General features: G+C 34.7%; 1 protein-coding gene across 1 annotated transcript in view; it reads right to left on the bottom strand.

Annotated features, from left to right (window-relative positions):
- Positions 1-20,695, bottom strand: part of PHIP (pleckstrin homology domain interacting protein) — a 132,178-nt gene that overhangs the window by 86,097 nt on the left and 25,386 nt on the right. Inside the window, exon 4 of the mRNA XM_011953549.1 lies at positions 11,464-11,624. Coding sequence (XP_011808939.1) covers positions 11,464-11,547 — 84 coding nt within the window. The 5' untranslated portion in view covers positions 11,548-11,624. The remainder of the gene's footprint in view (positions 1-11,463; positions 11,625-20,695) is intronic.

Below are 20,695 nucleotides of genomic sequence, written 5' to 3'. Positions count from 1 at the left end.
TCAAGAAAATCTGTATAGCCTTTAGCTTATTTAAATCCCAAAACAATGAGACACCAAATTTACAGGTTTTTTTTTTTAAGTCAAGACAATCTTGTCATCAAAGGATGAAGTCAAGGAAGCTAAAAGAGTACATCTCTATACTTGAAAACACAACAGCATAGATATTATTTATGAGAACGTGTGTTGAAAAAGGGTGGGAATTAAACAAAATTTACATTTTCCCAATCCTAAGAATTTGGCTTCAAGTACTCTAAAAATTAGCTTAGCCTACTGCCACACCTGAAAAAAACCACACATATTATGATAAAGAAATGTGCCTAAAAAACAGTCAACACACTTCTGCACTTTAGGACGAAGGAAGAAAACAGCATCAGACATTTACTCTGTAACCACTGTTATTTCTTCTAGCACTTTTACAGTATGGAGGTAATGGTACCTATTACTTTTCCCTTCAGCATGCAGCTGCATTTCTTACTATAAGCAATTAGCATTTTTTTCTGTATATCCAAAAACAGTTCTGATTTTGTAAATACCTTTAAAAACTTCAACATTCTTCAAAATAAAAAGTTTGAGAGGCAAGACTCAAATAAAAACAAATACAGTCATACCTCCTAGATACTGCAGGCTCAGTTCCAGACCACCGCAATTAAACAAGTATTCCAACAAAGCAAATCACACAAATTTTTTGGTTTCCAAGAGTTGTAAGAGTTACATTTACATTATGCTGCAGTGTATTAAGTGTGCAATATCATTATGTCTAAAAAAAAGGGCACACATTAATTTAAAAATACTTTATTGCTAAAAAATGCTAATTAACTGAAACTTCAGCGAGTAGTAATATTTTTGCTGGTGGAGGGCTTTGCCTTGATGTTGACAGCTGTCGGCTGATCAAAGTGGAGTTGCTGAAGGTTGGGGTAGCTGTCACAACTTCTTAAAATAAGACAACAATGAAGTCTGTTGCATCCATTGGACTCTTCCTTTCACAAGAGATTTCTCTGCAGCATGGAATGCTATCTGACAGCATTTTACCCACAGTAGAACTTACTTCAAAATTGGACTCAGCCCTCTCAAATCAAGCCACTGGTTTACCAACTGAGTTCATGTAATATTCCACATCCTTTGTTTTCATTTCAACAATGTTCACAGCATCTTGACCAGGAGTAAATTCCATCCTAAGAAACTACTTTCTTTGCTCATCCATAAGCAGCAACTCCTCCCCCATTTAAGTTTAATCATGAGATTGCAGCAATTCAGTCAGACCTTCAGGCTCCACTACTAATTTTAGTTCTCTTGCTATTGCAGTTACTTCCACCACTCAAGTCCTGAACCTCTCAAAGTCATCCACAGGGGATGCGATCAACTTCTTCCAAACTCCTGTTAATGTTGACATTTTGACCTCCTCCCAAGAATCACGAATGTTCTTAATGGCATCTAGAATGGCGGTAATAATTGATTCTCAATTACAGGTGAAACAGGAGGTTTTCGATGTACTTTGCCCAGATCCATCAAATGAATTACTATCCATGACAGCTATAGCCACATGAAATGTATTTCTTAAATAAGACTTGAAAATCAGAATTACTCCTTGATCCACAGGCTGCAGAATAAATGTATTGTCAGCAAGCATAAAAACAACACTAATCACCTTGTACATTTCCATCAGAGTTCTTGGGTGATCAGGCATCTTGTTAATGATCAGTAACATCTTGAAAGGAATCTTTTTTTTTTTTTTTTTTCTGAGCAGTAGGTATCAACAGCAGGCTTAAAATATTCAGTAAACCACACTATAAAAAGATATGCTGTCATCCAGGCTTCGTTGTTCCCTTTACAGAGCACAAGCAAAGCAGATTTAGCATAATTCTTATGGTCCTAGAATTTACAAAATGGTAAATGGACACTGGTTTTAACTTCAAGTCACTAGCTGCATTAGCCTGGAACAAAAGAGTCAGCCTGCTTTTTGAAGCTCTGAAGCCAGACATTGACTTCTCTCTAATTATGAAAGTCCAGATGACATATTTTTCCAATATACGGCTATTTCACCTGTAATTGAGAATCTATTGTTTAGTGAAACAACTTTCTTCAATGATCTTAGCTAGATCTTTTGGATAATTTGTGGCAACTACTTCATCAGCACTTGCTGCTTCACCTTGCACTTTTATGTTACGGAGATGGCTTCTTTCCTTAAACCTCATGAGCCAACCTCTACTAGCTCCAACTTTTCTTCTGTAGCTTCCTCATCTCTCAGCCTTCACAGAATTAGTTAGGGTCTTGCTCTGTATTAGCCTTTGGCTTAAAAGACTATTGTGGCTAGTTTTGATCTCCTATACAGACCACTTAAACTTTCTCTATATCAACAATGAGCTCTTTAACTTCCTCGTGATTTGTGTGCTCACTGGAGTGGCACATTTAATTTCCTTCAAGAACTTTTCCTTTACATTCACAACTTGGGCTAACTCTTTGAACATGCATTCCTCACTTGCCTTAATCTTTTCTAGCTTTTCTAGCTTTTGAATTAAAGTGAGAGACCTGAGACTCTTCCTCTCGCTTCAACACTAAGAGGCCATTGTAGGGTTATTAATTGGATTAATTTCAATAGGCAGGCCCAAGGAGAGAAAAACGGGGAAGGGCCAGTTGCTGGAGCAATCAGAACACATGTAACATTCATTGATTTTAAGTTCACCATCTTATAAGGGCACAGTTCATGGCACCCTAAAAGACTTACAATAGGAACATCAGAGATCACAGATCACCATTAACAGTTATAATAATAATGAAAAAGCTTGAAATATTGTTAGAAGTACCAAAATGTGAAAGAGACAAGACTTGAGCATATGTTGTTAGAAAAACGGTGCTGACAGACTTGCTTTATTCAGAGTTATCGCAAACACACAATTTGTAAAAAATAAAGTATTTGCAAAATGCAATAAAGAAAGGGACAATGAAACAGAGTATGTCTGTATTGGCATTTTTCATAAAGCTTAGGCAATGTCTAGTAACATATTTGACTTTAATGTTCTCAGGAAGAAAAGTTCCACAGGTCTTTGTGACATGGTTTTCTACTGTTATGCACTTTGGTATCAAAATTCTCCTCAAAATCCAGAAAAAAATGGCCTACGTACTGCCATGAAAACTTCAAACAACTTCAGACACAGGGCCATGAATCATTTCAATTCGATGCAGAAACCAAACAGCACCTAAAGTCCATGCCCCCAAATTTCAATAATTTAATGAGTTTCCAGAGGTTAAGCTTCAAAAGGCCTAATTGAACTACTTATTTATTTAAAGAAAAGCTAAGTTTCAGAACAACTTGATAGAGCTCTTTTTGGTATGGCTTATTTACAGATACTCTGACTATATAAATGAACTACAGCCCTTTCTATGCAAGGCCAAGAAGTCAATTTAGGCCCAGATGTTGCAAAACTATGAGGCAGACAATCAGAGAGGACAATTCTGTTCAGTAATAAAGTCATTTGCAGGAAGCAGCATAAATGACAAGGAATGGTTGAATTTTCTTAGTGAAATCATGCCCCAAAGAGTTAAAGAAATCAATGACTAACATTGATTAACACTGAATGACTAACATTCTTGAGTGTGCAGGATGGCAGCTAAGAAACAACTTGTCCAAACACTGAAACTCCCTCTACTTAAGAGATAGAAGAACTGGCTGAAATCAGCTGGAACCAAGATGGCCAATGGAATCTACACAGAACGAGCTTGCTGACATCAAAGCCTGACTATCTACCACTTTTCATACTGACTACCCTAGAATTTGCTCATGTGATCCATGAGGTAGCACAATGAGGTAACTGTGCATATCCAAGGACATTCCAGATCTCCCCTTTCCGTCCACAAACACCTACTAATCTCAGAATTCACCCCTACTGAACCTCTAATAAAAATACTGCCTTGAAACCAGCATGAGGAGACAGATTTGAGCTTGACCCCTGAGTCTTCTTGGGAGTTGACTTTCAATATAAAGCTTTTCTTTTCTCAAAAACCCAGTGTCATAGCATTGGCTTCAAGCACACTGGGCAGCAAGCCCCCTTTGCTCAGTAACACAAGCAGAAAACCGTATACACTGGGAAACAGTTTACTTCTGGTTCAGATAACCTGAGAAACCTTAAAATTAAAATATTCACCTGTGTACCTAAAAGAGAGGCATCAATCATACAAAGATTACTACTTTGACATGAAAATAAAAGAAATTATGTGATTTTTTAACTAAAAATATCTTCGAGAATTTGGCATTCCTTGAAAACCTGTTATCTGGCAGAGTCAACAAGGAGAATTTTAATTTCTCTTGAGGCTATTTTACGGCTTTATGAGTCAGAGATCTCATCTCTGATTGCCATTAGAATAAGCAGCAGAAATGAATGCCAAAAATGTCTGTATTGTCATATTTACTACAATTTCATTTACCTATTCAAGCAAAAAGTAACCTGCTTTTCTAGCAAAACTAAAAATTGCATACAATTTAAATTTAGTTCAATTCTTTTCTAGGTCATTTATTTTCTTTCTTACCAATGTATCAGACCTGTGTTTCATTTCCCTTACAAATCAGCCTAAACCTCAGGGTCAAACATTTCAACACATGCCTTATTTCATTCTTGACCTTTATTCATCTATACTACCAATGACCAATCCGGCACTAATCTAACCATCACTTGCTCTGATACTGCTACCAGGATGCCAAGAAGCATTACGGTAAGGAATATAAGCATACTAATTCCACAACACTACAAATTCATGAATCTCCTATTTACTTGGTAGGCTAAGCATAATCAGCAATCATTTTTTCTGTCTCTTTTCAATACTCTTCTATTGCCAAGCTTTATCACTAATGTCTAGAATCCAGTCCCATTTCATAATCAAGACTCTCATCAGATAGACTATTTTATATTGAAAAGCAGAAGCTGTTAATTGCAGACCTAATAACTACCTTTCTAAAAAAGTCCACACTGCTATTTTATACATCCCACCTCCTTAAAAATCATTACATATCAACAATCTCCTCTCGTATCTTCAAATTTGCTATCTTAGTAGTTTCTTCCTCTCAGCTCAGTTTTCCTACACTTTATTGTCCTCTAAATTACCATACTCTGCCTCTGTTCCATTATTAAACATGCTAAATGCTCACTATTGCTTCTATACCACCTCCTATGCACTTAAAATAACTGTGAATTTCAAACGTACAAAAGTTTCAAAAACAGTACAAATGTTTCCCCTATCTCCATCACCACCTTTCTTCCCTCCCTCTCTCTCCATATAACATACACACATAACTCCATGACCATTAATCTTTATTCTGAACCATTTAAAAGCAAGGCTGCTGACTTGATACCCTATTACCTCTAAACATCAGTGTGTATTTTTCTAAAACATATTTCCCTATGTAAGCTGGGAAATCAATACTGATAACACTACCAATAACAATACTGGTAACAACCAAATCTACAGGCCCCATTCAAATTTTGTCAACTATTTTGTCAACAATGTTCTCTTTTCCTTTTTGGTCCACAAACCCATATACATTATATTTAATTGGCATGTCTCATCAGGCTCCTTCAATTTGGAATACTTTCTCAGGCTTTCTCTTTCATGTCCTCAGCAGGTTATAAAGAATACAGGCCTTACAATCTGCAGGATGACCCAAAACATAGGTCTGTCAATGTTTCTTCATGACCAGATCCAGGTCATATTATCTTTTGCAGTAATTCCACAAACAAGAAGCTGTGTTTTTCTCAGTGCACCACTTCAGAGAACACACAATGTCAACGCATCCCAGAGCTAGTGAAGTTAACATGGTTACATTAGTATTTCCAAAGTTTTTCCCCTGTAAATTTGCAGTGTTTGCTCTTTAATTGATTAGCATCTTTTGGGGACATATTGCAAGATCTTCAAACTAAGATCTTCTACTGGTCTCTACCCGCTAATTAAAAAAAAAAAAAAGAAAATGAGCCACATGAATGAATACTTTGGAGAAGGGAATCCCAGGCAACGTCCTAATGCAAGACTTTAAGTCACAAATGGGCTTCACAAGTCTTAACTACAAGGGATCAGTGTACCTGAAGTACAGTAGCAGAGAGGAACTTATCTTACAGATATTTGTATGTATTTCCCCTATCAGATGGTAAATGTTTTGCAAGAATGGACATTAGTCATTTTTATATCTCAAATTGCTTGATTCATTCATTTGTGGTATGCCTCCTGTATACATCAGATACTCTGCAAGGCACTACAGATCTAAAAAATAACAATAAAAGACCAAGACAAAGCTCACAACTTAATAGGAAAACAGAAATCTGTCATTGGAATGTAATAGGAAAATACAATATAATAGAAGCACAAAGTTAAGTGGCAGTACTCCACATTCTTCTGAATGTCTATCACATCTTTTAACTGTCAAGTTTCAAAAGTTTAGTGTATTCAATTTTTCAATTCCCATTCCCTCTTCAGTGTACTGCAATCTCATTCCTATCTCTAATGCTAAACTGAACATTTTTTGGTCTTAGTCTGTTGGAGCTGCTATAACAAAATACCTTAGACACTTGTTAATTTGTAAACAGAATTTTATTCCTCGCAGTTCTGGAGGCTGGGAAGGCCAAGGCCAAAGTGCCAGCAGATGTGGTGTCTGGTAAAGGATCTCTTTGTGCTTCTACCTGTGTCTTCACATGGTTCCCTTGAGCCTCTTTTGTAAGGGCACTAATCCCATTCACAAGGGCTCCATTTTTTTTTTTTTTTTTTGAGACGGAGTCTCACTCTGTCACCCAGGCTGGAGTGCAGTGGCCAGATCTCAGCTCACTGCAAGCTCCACCTCCCCGGGTTCACACCATTCTCCCGCCTCAGCCTCCCGAGTAGCTGGGACTACAGGAGCCCGCCACCTCACCTGGCTAGTTTTTTGTATTTTTTAGTAGAGATGGGGTTTCACCAGGTTAGCCAGGATGGTCTCGATCTCCTGACCTCGTGATCTGCCCATCTCGGCATCCCAAAGTGCTGGGATTACAGGCTTGAGCCACCGCGCCTGGCCCTAGGGCTCCATTTTTGAGACCTCATCTCCTAAAGCCCTCACCTCTTAATACTACCACACTGGGGATTAGGTTTCAACACAATAATTTTGAGGCGACAGAAACATTCAGACCATAGCAGTCATCAATTACCTTGACAAATCCAAAGGATGTTTTAGAGTACTAATCTTACTTTAGGTTTCTGTCTTTCATGAAATTCTAGTCTCCTGGCTTCTAAGATATCACACTTTTTTATTTTTTTCCCTAGCCTCTCAGGCAGCTTCGCAATCTCAATTATTGACTCTTCTTTTGTCTGCTTTACAAGCTGAAGTTTCAGTCTTCTCATGTTAGATACATACGAGATAATGTATTCCATTTTCCAAGTGATTCCTAAGCTAAATCTTCTAACCTAAATCTCTGAGTTCCCACTGCCTACTGGGCATTTCTATTTGGCTTTCCACATAGATATCTCCAAGTCAACATGTTTCACCTTCACAAACTTCTCCCCTTAAATTCCTACCACAGTAAATTACAGGACTTTCTAAATGACAGAAGTTAAAAATATGTCATCCTATACTCTTCCATCTCTCTCCCAACATACAAATCAGTCTCTCGAGTCTTACAAATCCTATTTTTAATCTGTCAATTCCATCCCACTGTGACTGTTTAATCCCTGACTTCTTTTATAGATCACTGCCAAAATCTTTTTGCCAATTTCTCTGTATATAGAGTTAGTTTGAATCCATCTTCTACAATAATGCCAAAGGGTTCAATGAAAAGAGAAATTCTACTCACTCTTCTAACCAAATCAATCATTAGCTCTCCACTGCCTTCAGAAAAGAAATCCACTATTTAGCAGGTCACAAAAGTATCTTGATTTTGTACCACACCAATATCTCTAGCTCTTTATGATGAGCCATATTTACTCTATGCCACATCCATTAATGCACAATTGCATGTTACATTCTCCCCAAGTCTGTAAATGCCTTTCCCTAAGTGTGCAATATCCAATTCAACTCCTAAAGTTACCAAGCTGTTATTACTCTAGTAAATTTCCCTTACCATCTCCTACCACAAGGTTGGATTAGATACCTATCTCCTATGCTACCTCAGTGCCTCGTATACCTCCTGCCAAGGTTTTATCACATTATATCAATATTGTTTGTTTACCATCTGTGAACTCTCGAAGAATAAATACCACTTTCAATTCTGTATCCCAACGGCTTAGAATAGTAGCTGGTTCATAAAACTCTGAAGTTCATTAAAGGAATGCATAAACTCATTTTCTTTATTATACAATATTAATTAGAATCAGAGAGACATTTTATGTTTCTGAAAAGGGGGGAAAACTGCTTTTTATATGGTGTTCCATGTACTTTTGAGTGCCTTAGTTGTGAGAATTCATTAACTCTGCTTTTCTCTGGTAAATGTTACTTAAGGAAATGATTTTAAAACCAAGTAAAAAACATTAAAAGGCTAAGAGAGAATTAGGGAACAAAATCTGACTTGGCAATTATGCTATTTCCCTCCTTGGGTTTTTCTCATTAATATAATTAGGAAAGCACTCATTCTTAAAATACTATAGTACAAAATAATGATATGTTTTCCTAATACAGAATATCAATTATCAATTACAATGATATCCTTTTTAATTCTTGTATACTATTTATAAATAAGATTTGGATAAAAAATCAAAGATGAAATTTACTAAAATCTATAAGTAGCAGCAGGGAAAATCTAATGACTGCTTACTGTGTATTTTGTTCAGTACTAAGTATATGCATTAATTCACATAATCCCACAAAAATCCTATGTGGTTGGTACTATTATTATCTACTCCCCTCTCTCTTTAGGAGACGAGAAAGCTGGAGATTAAAGAGGTGAGGTAATCTGTCAGTTTCACTAGTAGAAGTCGTAAAGCTGTGACTAAAAGCCCTCTGATGTCAAAGTTGATGCTTTTAACCACAGTACTCTATGCCTCCAGCTATCCTGTTCAGAAAGGACTCAAGAGAATTAATCCCTTGGAAAAAGTTTTCAATATATATATACAAATATCTTAGAAATAAATCTGCAAGGTCTTAAAATACCAATTATATAAAAAGGAAACACTGATTGGTCCATTACCAAATTGTTCTCTCCAAAAATAGTAACAGTATGTTCTCTCACAGGAGTGTTTCACCAGTCAATCATGATCTACTATCTTAAAGGCTGATTCTATGTATTTTCAAGACTGATTTCCAAAGGATGAGTGTCTAGTGTGTGCCTAGTGAAATGAAAAAAACACTCAGTGCCCACTTTATTAAAGAATAATATGAATGGTGGACATATGTGTACCCTACCACCACTTGAAGTGAAAATAATAAAAATACAAGAATTTTTTTAAAAAACAGTGCCCTCATATCTTTGTATCTTATTATAAGGTAACATTCTGAAATCTGCAACTACAAATCACCAGTAAAAAATTACAAATGAGACTGAATTTGGCACAATTAACAAATTCTATCACATTCTTAAAAAATAAACATCTTTAGACTTTTGGTAAGACCATATAAAATAGCACAGCGCTACTTTTCTTCCCTTAATTGATGTGCTTTCAACTAAAGAAATAACCAAAAAACAGCTTCCTCTTCACATATTATTCCTGTTCTCTAAATCACGTGCCCTTAAAAGAAATAATCAAATGTCTAGAAAAGGATAGCATTTTTTTTCTGTACAGAGCCAAATAAATATTTTAGGCTTTGCACGCCATATGTTCTCAGTCAAAACTACTCAACTCTGCCGTTGTAGTGCACAGGCAAACTGAATATGCCTGTGTTTCAATAAAATTGCATTTATAAGAACAAATAAACTGGGTTTGACACACAGGCAGTAGCATGCTGAACCCTGGTTCAAAAAGCTCTTCCAGTCCATACCTACCAGACTCATCAGATAGCAAAAAGCACACTATTTCACTGTATTCTCCCTAAAGAAATTTCAGAAGATTTTATGTCTAATTAATATCAAAACATGTAAAATGCTTCATAAAATATGACAAACAAATGCTTACAATCCCTATCATTTTTAAAGAAAGACTTCCTGCAAGGTTCTTTACAATGGCATAACTTTATACTGACCAAAACGTAATACAAAAACACAATGTAATGCCCCTTTTTCATTATTTTAATTTATTACTGTTTTTGAAAGAATTCTTTCAAATATAAGAAAAACCAAATTTACTTTAGGTTTTTAGAGGTGAATTTGAATATAACCATATTAAAGTTGAATGGCTAAATTAATTTTCAATTACTATTTGAGAGCAAATTACTACTGTTGGTAGGCACTTCAGCAAATATAGAGATGCCTATTTTCCACTCTGAAAATAATACTTGATACAAGAGAAGGTAAAGGGGGAAAATTCTGATGTAAGAAGGGATCTGCAAATGCCTGAGGTAGATTAGAGTCAAGGGAAAAGAAAAGTATAAAAATGCATTGCTACATCCTGCTATTTAGCTGTTTTACAGATGACTGGGTGTATGGGTAGAGGAGAAGTAGTAGGTATAAATAGGTCTCAGTTTACAAGCAAATTCACTAAAAAGAGGAATCTATAATTGTCATAACTACGTAAAATTCACAGCTGCTCTCTTCAAAGAAAGGAAAATTTCCATTTAACTTCCATTTCAAATTTTCTTATTTCAAAAGAAATTAAAAACCTTGTGAACGAATGCATACCTTCAGCCCACAGGGTAGTGTTTAATAATAAATATCATTACAATAGTGTAGTATTATGCTTAATGAATGTAGATGTTAAGGCACCTGAAAATAAAATATTTCCAAAAGTAATTTTCTCACTTAAAATAAAGCTCGAAAGCTTTGCTTTTCTCCATTCTACAGGTTACAAGAAACGATAACAAATAAATAAACCTAAAGAGGTTCTTTAAACACAACATCAGATATTTTGAAGCATGAAGTGTTAAGAGTAACAGGTAATAAGAGTATTAGATATGGTCAGAATTTTTTAGCTTTTTTTTAAATCACTATTTTAAGGGAAATTTCTCATAGACAAGCAAGTGGTTTTCTACAGATAATATAAAAAGGTATATTTAATAATCTCATACAATTATAAAAAGGCACATTTAATAATCTCTCAACATACTTAGGAAATGTCCTTGGTTTAAAATTAAAGTTATTTGATGACATTTTGCAAAATGTCAAACTGTGTATTTGATATATGTTGAGAACTATACTTATTCATGATGCACAAGCATATTATAACTTTGTGCTGCAACATGTCGTTTAGAAACTTTCTGAATTTGGATAAAGTCCAAATTTAACTAAACTCTTCTGTTAGAGTAAGTGAAACCACCTGAATTTCCGGTTTCCTATTAAAAGAAAAAACCAAGATTTTAGTTCAAGTTCACCTATAAGCAAAATTTCCTCAATTACATATATGAATATAAATAATACTTTAAAAATTACTTACAGTAAATATCCGTCTGCCAGTTCGATCAAAAGTTACACAGTACACAGATGACAAGTGTCCAAGAATTCGTTTATGCATTTTCATGTGCTGATACACTGCAGTTGGAACAAGTCGCTCAAGTCTGTATTTCCCGTTCAGCTTCCTTGAAAACAGAGTATCCGCTACCAAGAAAAAAAAAGGAAAATAAATGTAATCTGGAAATTAATTTTCTTAAATTATCACCTTTTAAGAATTCATATATTCCAATTTGTCATGTGCTGGTAAAAATAAAGATGCTTTCTGATATACATGGCTTCTAGTTAAAAGTCTTTAAAGTACTGAATAAAAACATTGTTTCACCTAAAATAAGTCAGGCACTATCATTCTCACTTTGTAAGTAGGCAAATGGAGTTAAATGACCTGTCCAAAAATCACAAAGTAACGCATGAAGCTAGGATTAAAGCTGAGATTTCTTTACTCTCTGGCTAGCGCTCTTTAAAAACCTAAAGCATTTATATGTTATTTCCTTAAAAGCTGTCTACGAAATAGTTTTTCTTACAAAGGCACTTAAAACTGGAACCCGGTGGTGTACTTTTCGTTAACCAGTAACACTTGAACTAAAATCTGACAGGCAGAATGATCTTTAAAATATCTTTGTAACAAGTGAAGACAAAGGAATACATCATTTGCATTATTAAAAAATAATAATTAAACCTGGAATCTTGCCAAACACCTGTATAATGATTCCTTATTTAGAATCCATTAGCTTTCCCTTTCAACTCATTCATTCTAATCATCATTCAAGATTTGACTGAAGTTTATCTTCTGTCCCAAAGCTTGATACATTGACTCTAGCCGAAAATGTCCTCTTCCATCTAAATTACTACTCTACTTTTTTTCTATACTGGTAACTTATGGACAAAGAAGGTGCTCAATAAATATATGTTGACTAATCTGCAGGCACATTGTTAACCTACAGATGATCTTCTAATACAGGCTTTTTTTTTCTAACAGTGACTGCCATCTACATTGGGTAATTAGCACTAGGTTTCTCACTTGAATTTAGCCTTCAAGAAAACTAAATATATATACAAACTACTACTTAACCAAGGTACAGAGCCCAGTAATTATGCCCTCACGTTGGTAAAACATAAATATATTGGTTGTATTATAAAGAATCTCAGTATTGCTTATATTATTCACATCCAATAAATGTTTGGCTCATACTATATTTCCAGCCACTCTGCACCGCACTGCCCCCGCCCCAAACCCCCAAAGAATCTTTGGGCCTGGTGAGGACATATATAGCCTTTACAGGTTCCTAAGCAATAATATTTCAAAGAATAATTACACTATGCTTGTATGTTCTTTTATCACAGCAATAATTTTATATTCTGATACAGTATTTCTCTTGCTGTTAGCATGTAAGTTCTATGCAACAATCTACCGCAACACTTGGGAATTTCTAAGACAAGGTATGACAGTCGTGAATTAGCATATTTAGGCTTAAGTTGGTTATATAACAATTTAACAGACACTCAGTAAGTTTCAATCATAGCCTTGACCCCTGATACATTTTCTTCATGCCCATGAATGGCCTGGTAAAAGACATCCTCCAATGCTTTGGCTCCAAACGTATTTAATGCAAGAATCACACAAAAACGACAGACATCAATTTTCCTGCCAAATGAGAACTAAAATCATCTTATCCAAACACCAAGGATCATTCACATCTCAGACTCACCTGTCCGTTGTAAGAAAATAAGTGATGACATGCCACATAAACATTGACAGTATTACCAAGATGTACTTTAACTCTAACCAAATCAAAATGTCGAATTTTAGGAAACTAACAGTGTTCAGGTGTGAAAATATGATTGTTGGAAATAATATATCAAGACACGTTTCTTAATGATGATTGAGCATTAGTATATAGGTCCGAATTTTTAAGATAAATTTGTTATAAAGACCATCTAAAAATCAGAGATGATGAAGCATTTTATAAGCAAAAACTACTTCTCTTAAAAGAAAATGTTACTGCTTCTTAAACACAGGTTTTACTGAATCTGTGACCTAAACTGGGATTAAATCCATTTTCATTTTGGAAGCCAATTGAAAAAAAATAATAAGAATAACCTTTTCAAAGTTACTTTACAGTCAAATTTTCAAGCAACATTTTCCAGAATTAGGTGAAATATATTTATAGCTAACACTGTATTCCACAGTATCATTTGTAATGCTTAGCTACCAATTAACTATTGGCTATCTATACTATGACTATATTCTGAAGGAAAAGGTACTTAGCAGAGTCCTGGCTCTCAAACATTTACAAACTTGTGTAACAGCACTAAAAGATGTGACATACAGAAAGAACATATGTAGATTCCCAGGTAATAAGGTGGTGGTTCAAACTTTCTAACCATAGGATTTAGAGGAGAAAATGTAAGTCTAGTTCAGTAGTTGCACAACTGAAGAGGTTGAATTTGAGGAAGCCTTGACCATATCAAATAGGTAGATAATTTTTATAAAGATAGAAGGATGAGCTAGGACTCACATTCGATGAACTCACATTTTCTTTCATAATACCATTTGGAAAATGTCTATCTCTCCTATCAGATCTTAAGTACCTTAAAGACAAAAACTGTCTTATGTTTCTCAAACCTGAGTATAGAGCCTTTTAAATTTAAAAAGTATGTAAATAAATCTTCCTTAATAATAAGATATACAAGATGGTTCAATTTAATTTATAGTTTTATGGCAGAATGGCAAATGGCAATTATTCACTTTCTAAAGAAATTAGTAAGAGATCAATTAAATTTTTGAGTAAAAAGGAAATGACTCTTCGTTTATTGGAAGTCCTTAAATTTTATTAAACTAGAACATCAATTTTTAAAATGAGCATGGTTAAACAGATAAGGGGACACAAAGGGATAAATTCTTTATAGGATACTATAATTTAACCTAAAATCAAGAAGCATATATGACTTTCATTTTAAAGTACATTTATTTTTGTAAGTATAGTGATAGCAATTACTCTTAAATAAGGCTTACCAAAGCAAATCTCTACTCTTTTTTCACTTGGCAAATTCTTTTTTATCCTCTAGGATCAGTTCAAATGCAACCTCTTCTAGGAAGATTTCAAAAGCATCCTAACTGGTTGCCCTACAACATCGCTCCTCTGTTCAAAACTGCAATGCTCTTCATTTCATTCAGAATAAACACCAACTTCCTGATACCTCAGCCTAAGACGGCCCTGTAGAAACTTGTCTCCTATTATCTCTGACCTTACCTGCTACTTCTCACCTTGACGTGCTCCAGCCACTCCAATCTCCTGTTCTTCCAACACACCAGACATGCTCCAAACTTAGGTTTGCACTGGCTGTTCCCTCTTCATGCAGTCTTTCTCCACATATGGCTAATTCCCTTATCCCTTTCCAAGTCTTTTCTCAGATTTCTGCTACCTTCTGAATAAAGCCTAACCTAACCAGCCCACTGAAAACAGCAACACAACCCCTGCCATCACTCATAACTCCTGATCCCCTTTTATTCAGCTTTATATTTGCTCTTCATCTATCACTTATTACCAGACATATTTAATTATTTACTATATTCATTGCTTATTTCCTGCTTCCTCCTACTACAACATGATAAACTTCATATGGGCAGGATTTTATTTTGTTATCTGATTAGCCTAAGAGCTGACAATGATGGCTAGCAATAGATGACTGACACAGGTTGGTGAATTAACAAACTACATATTAATAAAAATAATTAGTTTGGTGGGTACAGTGACTCACACCTGTAATCCCAGGACTTTGGAAGGCTGAGGTGGGCAGATTACTGGAGGTCAGGAGTTCCAGACCAGCCTGGCTAACATGGTGAAACCTCATCTCTACCAAAAATACAAAAATTAGCTGCCAAGGTGGTAGGCGCCTATAATCCCAGCTACATGGGAGACTGAGGCAGCAGAATAGCTTGAACCCGGGAGACAGAGGTTACTGTGAGGTGAGATCACGCCACTGCACTCCAGCCTGGGCAACAGAGCAAGACTGTATCTCAAAACAACAAAAATAACAACAACAAATTAGGTTTAAGAATTAAAAAAAAAAAGGAAGATTTAGCTCACAGATGAAAGGATTCGAAATATCTCTAAGTAGTGCTTCATTTTAACTGCCTGCTAAATGAATTTAATTGGGAAATAAGGGGGGAATGTATTCATTTAACTTTCTGAATATAGAGCATAAACGAAATAAAAATTCCAGAAATCACTGTTATCCATTTGAATAAAGTCTGAAGTTAAAAAGGAGCAAATACTGAAAAGTGTCATTTACAGCAAATCATTCAGAACAGTCTTTGAAATAAAGTATAGGTGCTCAAGTCTACAAAACTAATTAGTAGAGATGAACAAAAGGCCCACAACTTCTTAAACATCAGATGTAACTATGTGCATATTCAGCCCTTGGGTTCTCATCCATTACTTCTTTAGGTGCTAGGATAACAAGTCAAATTCCCCCACAAGTCATTTCTTATTTCACACCTATTTTTCAAGAATTGATTTACTTATCCAATCATACTACTAATGCATATTCAATTTGAGAACATAAATGAAAGAAGAAAAACCCATAATTCTATTGCCTATAGCAATCAATTTTAAAATTTAGCAAAGTTTTACCTCATAAACAGCATTTTAACAGCTATGTTGTATTCCTTAATGAAATAAGAGGTTTTAAGTCTGACAGACCTGTGTTCAAATTTGTCACTATGGAGACTTTAAGCAAGCTACTCTTTCTAAACTTTAATTTCTCCAGTTACATTATTAGAGAAACATTTCCATTTACCACAATATACCTGGCTTTCATATTATGCTGTTCTTTGACATCCCACAATTTCACAAATTTTACATAGTCAATTCTATTAATATCTTCTACTGCTTTAATATGAAGTCCTCCTACTCAGCCCAACAGTACAATAAACATCTACTTACTTTTCTTCTACTTTTTTGTGGTTTAGATTTCTCACTTAACTCTTTAATCCATCTACAATTATAATACCCATTATGAGGTCTCTAGAGATTCTGTTTTTCTTCCTGAAGTAATTGACCATTTGGTTCCAGTCTTTCCATTTACTAAATAATTCTTCTCTATTAAATTCTGATTACATTATCATATATACGGTTATACATATGTGTGTATTTTTTTTTCTGTGCTGGGCCACTGACATAACTGACAGTCTATTTATATGCCAATACCAAAATTTTAACCTTACATTCAATTATGTTTCAATATTTATTTGTGTATTCCTCTCGTAAGTCCACTTAAAAATGTTGTATATTGATTATTTATTAATTTTGAAAATAAACAGAAAGTTAAAAAATTTTTGTTGGAAATGTAAATTTAACTTTACTACCAAACTGATACCTTTCTATCTAGAACGTGGTGCTTTCTTCCTGTTGTTGGGCCCAAGTTTTCAATGCAGATGATTTTTTAAAAAGATAAACATAATGAAGTTACCTCATTTTCTCTCACTATATCATTTGAACCAAGTTCATAAAGAAAGAAAAAGGTAGCTGGCATAAAAGGGTATCTGCAATAACCTTAATAACTACATTTTTGAGGGCACTAGAAAAATACACGATAAAAAAAAAAATCCCTGCAAATAAGTACTATAGCAGAAATACCATTAGCTCCCTACAAAATGTTTAGGCTTTTTTCTCCTTTTGCAAAGATCTTTGTAAAATGAACACACACACATGATAAAGCTGCAATAAATTACCCAAGATCAAAATTAACCATGGTTAAAAAAGATGACTTGGGAAAAAATGAAAATGACTATGAATTAACAAAATACAAAGGTTACTGTTTTTTGTTATTATTGTTTTCTAGCTGTTAATAACAATATAACATGCTATATAACACCTACTCCAGTGTAGGAAAGCTGTTCCCTCCTAATCGGAAATGGAGGACCACAAAAACAGTGCTTACAACTTCTGCCAACTCATGAAAGCAGAGCCCTGCTGGCAGCCTAATGAAATGCAAGGAAAAGCATGTAGCTGTAGATTCTAAAACCTGGAGAACCAATTTTCGTACAGTAGAAGAATTAAGTGAGGAGGCACCAGAATATGTAACTTGGAAGGTAACTTAGTAAAATTTGGGCCTTTTCTGAAGCAGAATCGGGGGGTACTCAGACAAGAAGCATCAGTATTTTAAGAGAAGGTTTTCACTAATTTTACTTAATTCATTTTTTTATCCTCTTTTGACTAGTTTTACTTTTTTTTTTTTTTGAGACAGAGTCTGACTCTGTCACACAGGCTGGAGTACATCAGTGCAATCTCTGCAGCCTCTGCCTCCTGGGTTCAAGCAATTCTCATGCCTCAGCCTCCTGAGTAGCTGGGTGCACAGATGTGTACCACTACGCCTAGTGTTTTTTGTATTTTTAGTACAGACGGGGTTTTGCCATGTTGGTCAGGCCGGTCTCGAACTCCCAGCCTCAAGTGATCTGCCCGCCTTAACTTCCCAAAGTATTGGCATTACAGGCATAAGCCACCATGGCTGGTCTTGACTAGTTTTATACTGTGATTCTAATTAAAGAAAACACTTGGAAGGAAAGCTCCCAGGTTTTCGGTAAATAAAATGCAAAAGTAATTAAAATTTCTAATTAACAACTACAGAAATGATTCCTAAATTAATAAAAGGGAGTAAATTCTAAATAATCAGTACTAGGTTTCATTTTAATCTCCACAACCTATATTAATAAAAGTTTTGGCTTGCTACATACACAATTAATAACTATCACTATAAAACAAGAGTTTGGAACTCTGACACAAAACTTGAGTGAACTATAAAAATGTTGACAAAAGCTTAAGAGTACATGAAAACAAATTCCAAACTGATTTACCCATACATGCCATCTCCAATTTCAGACAATAATTAGATTTTCCAAGAAAATGCTATATTCATGACTGGACATCAGAGAGCAATGTCTATAAAAGTGACCTTTCAAGTTCATCAGTCCATTAAAAGTCCAAATAGTTGTTTATATATGGTGTTGGTGATTTCAGAATTTCTATCAGATAAATGTATTGTGTGGCATAAAGTAATAAGGCATAAAATTACTTGAAATGTTATTCATTTTAGAGATCTATGAAAATGTTCTAATGAAAAGGAAATATGAGGGTCACAAAAAAATTGCTAATCATAATTTTCTAACAGAAGTTATGCTAAAGCCAGGCATCAAACACTTGAGAAAATGGCTACAAAGGAAGAGGAAAGCAACGAACGTTTAGAGTTATGAGAGGTTTTTACTAGGACTTCAAGAATCTGATGATAAAAAAAAGTCTTATCTGCTGCAATTAATGATGTGGGTATAAATGTCACAATACAGTACACAATGAGGAGAGGAAAAAGGCTACAGAAGACTCTTATGTAGCAAGTTTAGAGAATAACAGCTAGTATTTACTGAGTGTTTTGCTACATGCCAGGCAGTATTCAAAGTATTTTACACATATTCTCATTTAATCCTCACCAATCCTTTGAGGTGGGTACTTCTATTATCCCCAATAAGCAGATATTCCTTACCAATAAGGAAACTAAAGGATAAAATGTCATTTACTAGAGGTGGAGCCCAGGTTTAAACTCAGGCAGTCTGGTGCCAAAGACTATACCCTTAACTATTACATGCTGCCTATGTAGATCAAGGTTAGAAAAGAAAGACTGAAAGAAAACATGCCAAAGTATGTATAGCAGATAAGAAGTGAGACTGATTAATTTTTGAGCTGTTCTGTTTTCTAAACTTTCACCACTGAGCATACGTTCATTCTAATTTTTTATAACTCAATCTACCTCAAGGAATTCAAAAAAGCAGTATGAAAACTCTAAAATATCTAAAGAGATTAGCTTAAATTCAAAGACTGACAAAAATAAACCTAAAGATGCAAGGAATTTAAATTTATTTAATCATAAAAAAGAAACACTAATGCCTAAGCATATTACAGTATACGAATGCATATTATGCTACAGAGAATGACAATTGCATATTTGAAAATGGACTGAAAAAACGGTATGCTATAAAGGAAGAACTCACATCAGTTTTGATTTGCAAGTTGTAAGATAATATTACAAAGCAGGCCATCAATTTTGTTTGTAAGTTTTATTTGTGTAATCTTTTCCATTGAATTTTTAAACTAAAAGAGAAACATGTCAAAGATAGTTTAGGTTCAATTTTATTTAGGAGGGAATCGTATAAGGAGGAATGTTTAATTCACTATAGAGCCACAACAGAAAGACCCGTTACTATCACAGGTATCAAGGAAGTAATGACAACCAAATACTCATAAATCGAGGGCCAGAGATAATTCTGGGAAATTATTCAATACACGTTGGTTTACTTCTACAGTACCATCTGGTCTCCACATCATACTGTACCAGCAAGTAGCAACCAACCAACATCGAAACAGGACAAATAAATCACCATAATAGTAACTATAATGAATGACAGTTCCAACTTCAGTTAAAGTACAAAGAACCAGGCTGCAACATAAAAAGGTAATTCTGTAGTCACCTTTTTGTCTACAAAAAAAGGAGGGCAGGTAACTGGCAATAGAAGAGTAAGGGGAAATAGTCACCTGAGCAACACAGCACCCATGAGAGCTTCTCTCTTTGCTTTAATACTATAACTAAAATAATCAGTATGCACAGCAGCTACTTTCCAGATCTCTAGATATTCAATTTTGGTGTTTAGCTGCACCTCCTGTTTGAAACATATTATGTTTTTAAAATTTAGCAGATACCATGAAGATGAATAATGTCTGAAAAGGAAAACCCAAATACTAAACTAAAATAAAATGATTCCAAGAGTTCAGCAAAAACTTTCATGAACCAAGGACATAAAAAGCACTAATAAAAAGGGTAGATATGATAATTAGAAATAGTATTTAATCTTCCTCCTATTTTATTTCCTGGAAACCAGTCTGATGCTACTTCAAGTAGAAAACACACAATGACCTAATGTTTTCAGTTTTAAATATTTTTAAATGTTTATAGTTATTTTAATAACAATTTTTCTTTTAAATAAACATTTTTTAAGTTAGGTGGGTCTTTTTAATGTCAAACATTTTAATCACTCAATTTTGAGTCAACAAACATTTATAGAGCACCTATATGAGCCAAATATGGGCTAGAGGATATAAGAGGGAAAAAGAAAAGACATAGTACTTACCCTCATGGAGATTGCAGTCTAGCAAGGAAGAAAGACATGA

Source organism: Colobus angolensis, unplaced genomic scaffold (genome assembly GCF_000951035.1).
Source record: "Colobus angolensis palliatus isolate OR3802 unplaced genomic scaffold, Cang.pa_1.0 Scaffold367, whole genome shotgun sequence".
NCBI lineage: Eukaryota > Metazoa > Chordata > Mammalia > Primates > Cercopithecidae > Colobus > Colobus angolensis.
Note: the sequence above shows the minus strand (reverse complement) of the source record. Positions and strands in the feature narration are given on the sequence as shown.